Source organism: Acomys minous (genome assembly GCF_964271855.1).
Source record: "Acomys minous genome assembly, chromosome: 3".
NCBI lineage: Eukaryota > Metazoa > Chordata > Mammalia > Rodentia > Muridae > Acomys > Acomys minous.
The window spans coordinates 119,406,262-119,418,743 of NC_140485.1; the positions used below are offsets into that span (position 1 = coordinate 119,406,262).

Here is a 12,482-nt window from a genome sequence, read left to right on the forward strand (position 1 = left end):
TTCCTTATAGAAACCATTGATGTTGGCCCAGCTCAGCTTCTTGTCCCAGGGAACTTGTGGTTCTGTTGATTTGCGCCTCCCAAGGCTTTGGTTTCATCATGTGGTCCATCTGCCATGGCCCCCTCCCCACCTCCCCCCACCTCCGCCTTGGCGCTGCCCTTAATATCCACCTCTGCACAATCCAGCTTTTGGCACTGAGCATGGCCCTAGCCCATGAGAGGAGCTCCATGAGGCCTGTGGTGTGGGTGGTGCAGTCCTTGCTCAGCCTCGATTTGAATAGCACCACCTCCTCAAATGCCATCTCCTTGGCCCACACCACACCAGGACGCAACCTGAAAAGCAGTGGCGCCGGCCCAGGGTCCCTGGGAGCTCACAGGATCATGGTTCCATGGTCCTGCGGCCGGAGGGCATGGACGATCCACATGACAGGATTTCCTTCTTTCTGGGAAACACTAGCACTGTGTTTTGGAGCTCTCAGTATGGTCCTTTGGTGGCTGTGCAGTCACTGCTGTTACACAGATCAGACACAGTGTAGGATTGATGCCATCTTGGATGATCTCCACTTGGGTATTTCTAATACATTGCACTAAGTGTTTCCTTCCAATCAGACCACTCTCGGGGGGGGCGGGGGGTGAACATCTCTGTGTAGCTCTGGAACACAGTCATCCTCCTCAGAATGCATTGAGGACCTCATCTTTCAAACCCCATGGTCCCAAGCCGCCACCTTTCTTTAAAAATTAAAAGATGAGAAATGGTGGTTTTAAGTAGGTAGAGACTGTATAAAGCATGTTTGAGCAGAGAAGGATTTCAAGCATCACTCTTGTCTCTCTCGTCTTTCTCATGGACTCAGTGTAGGTGTTAATGCTGCCTGTCTTCAAGCTAGCAAGGGAGCCATAGATAAGAATTAGAATTCCATCTCCTGTTTTAGAATCCATTAGGAGACACATTTAGGAGAATTATTCAGTCTTTAATATTTTTTCCCCTAAAGACAGAGTCTTTGCTTTGGTGGCTGTGTAGCCTAGGCTGGTCTTGAAGTTACTGTGTGGGCAAGAAGGTCTTTGACCTTGTGATCCTCCTACCTCAGCCTTTCAAGTATTGGGATTATAAGAGTGTGTCACCAAGACCGACTTTATTCAGTCTTATTTAATAATTTGATATATGGAACTGGAAATTGTTTTTAGTTTTGATACAAGCTCTCTCCACAACGATGGAGAATGAGCTGTCCACTTCCCCATTCTCCCTTACCTCTCTTACTTGTGGAGTCCCAATAGCAAGTCCCAACATCTCTCCTAATCCCCTGCTGAGTAAAGACTCTCAGAGAACATCCCTGATGGGTTAGTATCCAAGAACTGGAAAACTGGGTCTAGAGGTAGCACTATTCCCAATTTTCTGAGAAAGCACCATATTGATTTCCAAAGTGGTTGTACAAGTTTGTACAAAGTGGTTTGTATAACCACTTTGGAAATCAATCTGGTGCTTTCTCAGAAAATTGGGAATAGAACATTTATTTTAAATTGGGTGTGAACTATCCCTATAGCCTTAGATGTGTGTTTCCTCGGTTAAGAATGTGTGTTTCTCAGGCCTTTGCACTGGTAGAGAGCAGCATTCGCTCGTCTGCAGCAGTGAGCATCCTCAGTCTAGAGCGTAGCTTCTAAATAGTCCTGTAACATCAGTGGGCCTCACAGAGGAAGCAGACAGGATGAATCGCAGATGCTTTCTTGTATCCGAAAGTATGGAAGCTGCAGGAAGACTCTGGAGCCATGTCCGAAGCCGAGAAGAGACAGTTTGAAGACAGCACAGTCTGAACATCAGAAAGAACGAATCAAAACACCGATTTTGCACACCCACACAGTCACGTACTTATTTCTCCTACATGAAATTGTGATAGTCGTAAGAAAGTCACCAGTGTTAAAAATGAATAGGATTGCCATTCCTTCTTCCTGAAGCTCAGTGAGGGGTCATGGTGTGCCTTCCCTTCTCTGTATATATTCTTTGTGGAGGGAACAAAAAGTTGATTAGGAAACTCTTTAGAGTAGAATCCTGTGAAATATATACAGAAGGAACAACAGCAACTGGACATTTAGTGGCCTCTAATGAAGTAATGACTCTAGGAGAGGGTCATCTACTAAAACCATAGTCCAAGGTCGAACAATGTAGGACCAGAAAAATGAGCCAATCAGAAGTTTAAGCCTCCAGGCCTGATTTCTAGATTTAAGGAAATAGGAAGAGTGATGGATTGCCATGAGGAAATGGTCACATCCAGCATGCGACCATGTGACCTGTACAGGGTGAACAGCTTCATTCCCTCAGCAGATAGGAAGGTGGGGAGGAAAGGAAAGTGGGCAGGGGCCTGTCATTGTAGAAGAGACTCCATAGTCGGAACTCCAGAATCACACGTATATTCTACTAGGGGTGGCTAGGGAGCCACTGTTAGTCTTGTCAGGGATGATTATCACCTTGTTACTAGTGTTAAGAGAAAGTCCTTACTCTAGAGTACTTAGGAGTGAGATAATCTGATGTAAAATGTTCCAGCCAACAGTCAGTCAGTCAGGAAATACCAGGACAGTGGAACAAGATGAGCAAAGTGATGGACAGAGTGCTAGATAGCTGCGGAACACTCCGTATCTTTATACACACTTTCAGATTTGCCCTATAGTAAAAGAAATATGCAGCCCTTTTAATCACTCAGTGATTAAAACTCACTGCCCCTTTCCTTTCATTCAGGTAAGTGAAAATTCTGGGCGAGTTTCTATTTGGCTATTTTTAATTAAGTAGACCAACTTACAAAAGGGCAGTACTTTAGGGTAGATTAACACAAGCTCTTTGGGAGTTGGTTTCTGTTATAAAATCTATGCTCTCAAACTGGTTTCAATGAAGTACAGCTTTGGTAAAGTGGCACAACACACTGCCAGTGTTTTTTGTTTGTTTTTCTCTCTCTTATTTTTCCAATTAGTTTTATTCAACACCAAGTAATTTTATAAGACAGGGCTTTATAGCACGCCGCTCTTAAAACTTAGAGTCAGGTACTGCATTATCATTTTGTTTGTTTATATTTAATTTGACTGTTTGCTATGCCCGTACTTTAGAGGTATTGGAGGAGGGAACTGGAGATAGAGAAGAAACAGATGAGCATGCAGATGTGCCTTCCATTCGGCCTTGCTGTGCACTCCAAGAGCTTCCCTAGCTTGGCTGAGTGTGAGCCTCTGTGCTTGGCTTAGCTGGGAAAATGAGCAGGCCGCACTGTCTTGAATTCTGGGGTCCTGCCTGCTCTATGGAGAGAGATCACGACAAGGGCTGAGGGTGGACACAGCACTGCAAGGTGGGAGATCCTTGGCTGGGAGGGGCAGGAAGTGCATTCTTGAGTCTGAGGGACAGAGGATGCAGAATTAGGCAGAAAAGTGAGAGGCTGAGCAGAGAGCCTTGGGAGGACAAGCACGCAGGCAGGGGTGTGGCCACTGAGCGAAGATCCCTGGGAAGGCACTGCTGATTTCCAGTGTTAGGAAATATCTCATACATATAAAATGTGTGTAAGATATGACAATGGTGCATTGGACACGGTTATTTACCATGCAGCTTAAGGGATAAAACATTCCTCATGCTCGGAGTCCCCTGATTACCTCTTGGTAATCCTTCCTTCTCCCCTTTGTCCTTCCTTCTTTCCAGAAGCAATGGCTTTCTTCAGTTTTCAGTTTACACTTCCGTGCCTTACTTATGTATGCATCCCAAAGCCATGCATAGTTTTGCATGATTTTGACCTTTGGGCCACACAAATCATCATGGATGAATCTCACACAGCGCTGAGTGAAGCTGAAAAGCTGCAGGAAAGGCTTTGGACAGGGCTGTGACACTAATCTGTGCTTATAAATATGCTTCTGTGCAGGCTGGATAAAGGCTACACTGCGTAAAACAAGCAGAGCTGGACGGGGAGGGGAGGCAGAGAGCACTGTGCTAAGGAGAGTGGTTGATGTTAGGTGACAGTAGCGTCTGGCCGACTTTAGGCATGGCCCCCTTAAGATGTCCCTCTCTTTATTCTCAGCTCTTGTTGTTCCTGGGGGAGGACACACTTGTCCTTTGCTTCAAGTCTTTTCCTGCTCTCTCTTCCCAAAGGCTAATGTTTTATACCACTCAGGTCTCTGCTGGGTGGGTTCTTCCTGCCTCATTCATTGTCCTGCCCTTGTTAAGTCTCCTTATTCTGCTTCCCTTCCTGTCTTTTAGAAAGTGACACAGTTTTATGTTTATGTATTTATAGATATGGTCTACTGACGTGTAAGGTCCGTGAAGGCTGGCCTTGTCTAGCAAGCCAACCATCTCCCCTTCACGCCCTCACTACTAAGTAGTTAGTTAGTGTCTGTTGACAGGGTGAATGAATCGGCTTCATGCTGGGGCTGTGAAGCCCAGATTTCTCTTTTCAGCTGTAACCCCAAGCATCTTGCAGGCTATGGACTGTGAACTGTTTTTAGAACTTGAGGTAACTGCCCATCTGTCCTAGACACTCAGAATGTATGAAGTTTCATAATATCTTTCTTCTTCCAGTCTTCTACTCTTTAAATGCTGCCCTCAACCCAGTTCCCTGAAACCTTGGTGGTATCTGTCAGTGCTTCCCAGCCCTGATCCCTGGGTACTGAGTCTTCTGCCTATATCTTTGAGACTCTTACTATGCAGCTCGGGCTGACTTTAAACTCAGAGTGTTCTGCCTCTAACCCTTGACCCTGGGTTCATAGGCAGGTGCTACTGTATGCAGCCTCCTTTATGTTACTGGTGTTTTTTTGTTTGTTTGTTTGTTTGTTTTTAGTTTTGTTTTTGTTTTTCGAGACAGGGCCTCTCTGTGTTAGTCTTGGCTGTCCTGGACTCACTTTGTAGACCAGGCTGGCCTTTAACTCACAGTGATCCGCCTGTCTCTGCCTCCTGAGTGCTGACATTAAAGGCATGCGCCACCATGCCCTGCCCATTTTTTTTTTTTTTAAGACAGGGTTTTTCCCTCTGTAACCTTGGCTGTCCTGGACTTGCTTTGTAGACCAGGCTGGCCTCAAACTCACAGAGACCTGCCTGCCTCTACCTCCCTGAATGTCACCTCAGCTTTCTTAAGCCTCCTAACTAACATCTCAGCCAGCCTCAAGTTTTGTAGGAACCTGACTTTCTGGGTGTCAAGCCTACTCTCCCACCACAATACTCCTTTTGTACTTATGTCTGTTTAAAATGTAAGCTTGTTTTAATTTTTTGTGTATGTGAGTGTGTATGTATTATGTGTATGTCAGTGTGAACGCACATGCACCTAGAGGCCAGTGGACAATCTCTGGTGTTGCTCAAGTACTCTCCACGTTGTTTGATGTTGTTTGTTTTTTTTCTCTTCTTGCATGAACATTGGCAGTTGGGGGGCAGGACTAGGGTAGAGTGTGGGGCACTTGGGATATTCTGTTAATACAATTTGTTTGTTTGGAATTTGAGATGTGGTCTCATTTCATAGCCTTGGCTCACCTTGAACTCACTACATGCACCAAGTTGGCTTCCTGCTTCTGCCTCTCAAGCGCTGGGATAATAGATGTGCGCCATCACACTTCACACTGAGAATAATGCAGCATTTTTAAGGAACAAAAGTGTAAAAAGCCATTGATGTTCAAAACCTAAAATGTTTCACTTACATTAATAATTTACACTCACCAATTTTATTGATGTATTGTTAATAAATGAAAATTATATTTAACACATACAACAACGTTTTAGGTTTTACCCTAGTGGGTATGCCCTGAGCTATGATCCCCACAGTGGGGTTAGTTAACTCAGTCATCACTTAATGTAGTCACCGTTTCCGTGTGGAGAGGATCAGCTCTTCAGCATCTTTTGCACACGTGACTATAGACTGTAGGTATTATGCTGCACCTCACATCTCTAGGCTGTATTGATTTTTGCAACTGAATGTTTGCATTGTTTGGCCAAAGTCACTTCTACGTCTACCCTCCCAGCTTCTAGCAACCTCTATTCTAAGTTTGGCTTATTTGGATTACATGATTGTCTTAATCACTGTTCTATTACTGTGAAGAGACACCATGGCCAAGGCAACTCGTATATAAGAAAACTTTTAATTGAGGGTGTGTGTTGTGGTTAATTTATCAGTATGGCCTAATAATGTTAATTATTAGGTCTATAATTATTATTACGACAGTATTTTCTAACCTGCTAACAACCAATCAAGACACAGACACCTGTTATATTTTAAAATAGGCTTAGTTAACCTGGGGGCAGATATTAATCCCCTAAACTACTTCTTATGCCAACTGCTTCTAATAATTTCTATCAAGATACCTCCCATCCATAATCCCAAACACTTGCTAATTTTCATCTGGGCCAAATATCCATCCACGCCGGCCATGTGCTTCTCCTCCACCTAACCCATGGCGCAGCTTTCTTCCTTCTTCCCTCTCCTCCCTTCTGGTCTCTTCTTCTAAGATTCTCTCAGTCTCCCAAAGCCTGGGAATTTTAGCCACACCTATCCCATTTACCCTGCCCTGATGTGCTGGCCCATTATTGGTCAAACAGGTTAGGCTCTTAGGCAAGGTGGTGGGGGGTGGGGGGTGTACAGAGACAGCAGGCAGTAATTAGCATCAAAGTACATCAGACCAACCTCCAATAATAGGCTTGCTCACAGTTTTAGAGGTTTGGTCTGTTATCATCATGGCGGGGGAGCATGGCAGCATGCAGGCAGACACTGAAGCTGGAACTGAGAGCTTCATCTCTATCTATGGGCAGAGAGCACATCTTGACCTGGCAGTCGTAGCCCTTTGCAACCTCAAAGCTCACACTCAACGACAGACTTCTTCCAACAAGGTCACACTTCCTAATCTTTCTAATCCTTTCTAACAGTTCCACTCCCTGATAAATAAGCATTCAAATCTATGAGCCTATGGGGGTCATCCTTATTCAAACCACCACGGTGGCTCAAGTGACAGAGCATCAACATTTGAAATAAAGTCAAGATCAGTATTATTGATGTTCACCCTGCAGCTTCTTCACAACAAACTCAGCACATTTATATTCCCTACACAAATGTAAGAGCTAAAGCTTTAAGAGTCAAAATAGTCTGCTGGCTAATTATAGGCACATAGGTCACTGAATGCAGTTACAGTAAGTGTATATAATGTGTATATAATTTATTGTATAATGAATGGAAGGCATCGGCTTTCAGATGGCTTATGTGAACTGATGTCTACACTGGAGTAGACACTGAAGCTGCCAGCCAGGAGGTCGGAAAGGTCCACTGGTTCCTATAAAGTTCTTTCTAAGACAGGCCAGGTGGGGATATTAATTGGATTTTAATGCTTTCTGATAGCACTGAGGAAGCAAGCTTTCTAAGATGACTGTCTGTTTTGACACTGCTTTGTGCTGCTGCAAGTAACAATTAGTTGATAGATTTGAGAGTCTCTAAGCGGTGAGCGTGGGAGAATGGACGGGGTCACCACGTCTGGATGTAGAGATGGGTAATGGTGCCTGGTGCTTTAGCAGAGAGAGTGAGCTGTTCTAGCAGGCTGGTGCTGTTACAAAGAGCGAAGATAAAACTCTGGACCTGATGCTGTTTTGCTTTCTAAACATTAGTAATTTATGTTTTTAGGCATATAGTGTTGACTGGAGCCAAACCAGAGGTGAGCAGCTCGTGGTGTCTGGCTCGTGGGATCAGACTGTCAAAGTGGTACGTGGTGTTACTTCACTTAAAAACAGTTTTCTTCCAAGATTCTATTGAAACTTTCATTTCCTAAAACAGTCCATAGCTTTAAATGTGATCAGTTAATTTTCTTTTCAAAAGTATTAAAAGGTATATTAATTATCAGATTTTTTAAAAAAAAATTAGTCTTGGCTACACCCTAATAATTACCTTAGAAATGATGATTTTAGTTCCTTAAAGAGTATCTTATGTAAAAATAAACCATGAAAGTCTTTAAAATATACATCTTGTATGTATATATAAATGTGTGCCATTCATGTCATAGTTACACATATAGTGCTGTACAGTATATATAAAAGTGTATGTTCACATTTACCTTTGTTGGGTAATTGATCTGCTCATTTATTTTCAGTGGGATCCAACTGTTGGAACTTCTCTGTGTACCTTTCGGGGCCACGAGAGCGTCATTTACAGCACAATCTGGTCCCCCCATATCCCCGGCTGTTTTGCTTCAGCCTCAGGTAAATTTTGGATTTCCCAGGAGCCTTACTAGTCGTGAAGGGACCCACGTATTTACCGTTAGGTGGCGCTGTGTACTCTAGATTCTGAGAAAATATGAGTGAGTACCCATTTTGTGCTCTTAGGATATCTGATCTTTTCTTTTGCAATGCTGGATGTTGACCCCGGGTTTGGACAAGCAGATCAGGCTCTCTGCCACTGAGCTATAGCCACAGCCCTTATGACCGTTCCTTTTTTTTTTGTCAGTCTCTTGGCAAAAAGTTGCTGAGAGCTAAGTCCCAGATTGAGTTTCTGGGAATATAACCATTAATCCCAGCACTCGGGAAGCAGAGGCAGATGGATAGCTGTGTGTTTGAGGCCAGCCTGGTCTACAAAGTGAGTTCAAGACAGCCAAGGCTACACAGAGAAACTCTATCTTGAAAAACCAAAATAAATAAATAAAATAATAAGATAAAGAATAAATGTTAGTTTTTTGGTATGGTCAGATTTGTTATTTATAAAGTCATAACATATTTAAAAGTACATTTGAAAGAGAAGGTTTGTTTTTATCTTTGTTTTATTTCAGAGCACTTTTGACCCTATGAGGCCAGGTGGGCGTTTCAGTGCGTAGGTTGCCTTTGGAGTTGAGATGCTTGGCTTGATGAATAAAATTGTGTCCTTGGCTCACAGTTGCTTAACCAAAGGCATTCGACTAACCAGAGTACCCTGGGAAGATAGACAAGAGCTGTAGCCCTCAAAGCCAAATGACTCACAGAGAGGTTTTGTAAATAAAGTTTTATTGGAACATAGCCACACCGGTTCATTTACATATCATCTGTGGCTGCTTTCATACAGTCCTAGCAAAGTTTAGTTGTTGTTACAAAACTGATAGCTCTCAAAGCCAAAATATTTACTTCTGGCCTTTTATAGCGGATGTTTGTTGATGCTTGGAACTTGGCATGAGAGAGAAGGAATGAGAAGCTCTTTTGCACAGTGAGTTCTTCAGAGGAGAAAAGGCAGTAGCTGGAGAGGGAGGTGGTGAGCTTGTAGCATCCGAAGACAGGCAGCCCCTAGGCAGAGGCAGTGCCACTTTCTTGTCAGTGAATTCTGTCAGCCCCTGAGTGCTGAATTATATACATGGCTTTCAGAGAAGTAAAATTCACAGAGATCCTTTGTTAATTTCTTATATTTTATAATTCTAAAAATTCAGAACTATCCATTTCCCCTAAACTCTTGAATTGTTTGATTAAAGGCACCTGGAAACCTTTAGGTAATTTGTATATAAACAAATGCCCATTTAGATTATGTAAGTTTTGAGATTCTAATAGTAAGTAATGGTAATATCTATATATGAAAGTATCATTAATTTAAGAAATGCTTTTTTTCCTTGACAAAAATTACCAGTATTCTTTTCTGAAATGAAGAATACTACAGTCTCAGCTTATCAAAATTATCTGTAAAAATTATCTGTAAAATTTCTGATGTTTAATCCTAGCTTTCTTGAAAGTCTGTGATTGGAATTAAATATTTTCCGAAACATCAGGTCTTTTGTAATGAGGCTAGGGATATATTTTTTCTAGCTCCATTTTCTTTTTCTTTTGCAGTTCTGGAGGTTGATGCGGGCTTCACACTTACTAGGCCAGCACTCTGCCATTAAGCTAGATCCCAGCTTTTTTGGGGGTGGGGGAGGCAGACATGGTTTCAGGTAACCCAGCAGGACCCTGAACTCCTGATCCTCCTCTTCCCATGCCAGGTTCTATGTGATGCTGAGGCTCCAGCCCAGGGCTTCCTGTTTGCTAGATGGGCACTATTTGCATGGAGCAACATGCTCCGACCTTCAGTTTTCTTTGCGCCTTTCTGTGGTGCAGTTGCTCATGAGGCCCTAAGTATAGGGTAGCAATAGCAATAGCAATGTACTTAACTTGGAATTAACTGAAAGCCATGCACACAGCTGTATTTCATCATCTCTAATGCTTTCAGTTTAGTGAATGTTATAGGTTTCACGCTTGCTGTGAAACAAATCCGCCAACTGACCACAGGTCATTTTAGTGGTTAGAGTTTTCCCGTTGATGAGAAGTCCTAACATAGGAGGTAAGATTCTTGTAAGGAAGCAGGTTGAATTGCATCGGCATCGGTTCCCTCTAAAGAAGGACCGCCCTTGGCCTTACGCTTGTGGTTTCACAGGGCTTGTTTCAAACCCTGAGTGAATTAGTGACAGACTACACGTACTTCAGAATGAGCTGCACCATGCCTGAAGCTGAGTTTGTTACACCTAAAATACGAATTAAACTAACAATCATAATTTTATATATGAAAAATATCAGGAAGTAAAACTTCTGAATTACTGGTAAGTTTTAAAAAAAACTCCTTTTACCTTACTATTATACATACATTTGTTTATTTTTGTTATTTAAAGTTTTAATGAATACGTGCATGTGTGTGTACATGTGTGTGTGTGTGCTTATTCTTAATTTAAACTCAATCTAACCCTGAGTTATACCCTCAGCCGATTCTTTTAGATTAATCAATCCCACAAAAAGGCATTGGGGATTAAACTGATACAGGTGCATTTATTTAAATACCTGTGTCATAGTTATGTGGGTAAGTCCTTTATATGGGCTAAGTCACCTTTACCTCTTCCATTTTCATTGACCTTTGTGTATGTAATTCCGACTGGATATTGTGTATAAAATACTCAGTGTATGATAGTGAACAGAAAAAAAATAGTAATGTATAACTATAGCACTTACTTTTTAAACTGTACATTGTAAATGAGCAGTATATACAAAGCATCTTTAACCAACAGACAGACCATTTGACTGTTATAAAAACTACATTACTCTCACATAGAAATACAAGTAGTACAACTGAGTTGTAATCTGAATAAATTGATAGAATTAAAAAAAGAAAAAGAAAAAGAAAAAGAAATACAAGTAGTGATCATACAGGCCAAGATTTCTTGAGTTAAAAGTTTTTACCATTTCATCTTAGCTAGAAGGTCAAGAAGTGATTTAGTTAAAAGTTTTTTTTTTAAAGGGTTCAAGTGACCTTAAGGCAGACAATAATTTATTTGCTGCCATGTGTGCATGTCTGGAATCAGACAGATCTGGCTTTATGGGCAGCGCTGGGTGTAGGCCTCTTTCTTCTGTTCTGTTTGGTTTCAGTAGCAGGTGATGACAAGATAGCAGTAGCTTCAGCCCCTGTACTGATTCTAGCTTCTGCCCGTGAGAAAACATGAGATTCTCTCTTGGACATCTAAGAAAGTCTAATTTTGTGTCATTGGTGCTCATGGGTTGGTGTCCCTGGGTGAATCACTGTCCCTGAGGAAGGGTTGTGATGTTTTGATTCATGTGGAGCCAGCCTTGTAATTGAGAGTGGAGAACAGGAGAAGGCGGTAGAGTGCAAGTGATGAGGGTGGAGCGAGCCCCGCCTCCCTGAGAGTGGGTGGGCATGTGAGGGAGCCAGCGTTCACCCAGATGGCTGCACACTCGAGGCTTAACACAAATCATGGGGTTTGATGGATTAAATTAAGCAAGGACTTGCGAGCTGTAAAGTATGTTCCTTAAAACACAACCAAGAATAACTTAAAACCTTTCCTCTGAAAGTGGATACAGTAAAGCTGTTATAAAGTTGGTTTACCAAAAAAAAAAAAAAACCGCTTGCCACTTTGTGAAATTTTACTTTGTGCTAATTTTCATTTATTAGCCTACTAAATAATTTTGAAAAGACTTAAAAATTTTCCAGAGGAAAAAAATTATCCATAGGATTTGTGGTATAGGTATGGTAATAAACTCGGATTGTACCTTAGCTAGAGCAGTTAAGCCTACTGCTTAGCAGATTTTCTTTGCTTATCTTGAGTGTGTGTGTGTGTGTGTGTGTGTGTGTGTGTGTGTTTGTATGAGAGAGACAGAGACAGACACACACACAGACTGGGAGGTGGGGGGGAGACAGACAGACAGACAGATTTTTAAGTCACCAAAAGTCTCACTATGTAGGCCAAACTGGCCTTCTGCTTGCCGACGGCCTGCCTCAGCCTCCTTAGTGATGGGGTTATTTGGTTGTGCCACCAAATGTGACTTCTTGTCTTGTTTTTTATATATTTCCTGCAGCATCTGTGTATTCTTTTATAGCTAAATACCTTTCATGGCTAAAATTCTTTGATTATTATTACATAAGATATGCAAGTCTCATTTATTAGAATTTCGGAAACATTTGTAAGGTTTGTTTTGATTTTTGAGATGTTGTCAGCTAGTTCATAGGATAGCAATGGGATGCCCACTGCTGCTGGGCACTGGAGAGTCGGGGGTGAACAATAGCACTCCTCTGCCCT

The 12,482-nt window shown here is 42.2% G+C and overlaps 1 protein-coding gene across 1 annotated transcript in view; it reads left to right on the top strand.

The window, feature by feature from the left end:
* PEX7 (peroxisomal biogenesis factor 7) overlaps window positions 1-12,482 on the top strand; it is a 59,061-nt gene that overhangs the window by 7,894 nt on the left and 38,685 nt on the right. Inside the window, exons 4-5 of the mRNA XM_084777582.1 lie at window positions 7,604-7,681; window positions 8,067-8,175. Of these exons, the coding sequence (XP_084633708.1) occupies window positions 7,604-7,681; window positions 8,067-8,175 (187 nt within the window). The remainder of the gene's footprint in view (window positions 1-7,603; window positions 7,682-8,066; window positions 8,176-12,482) is intronic.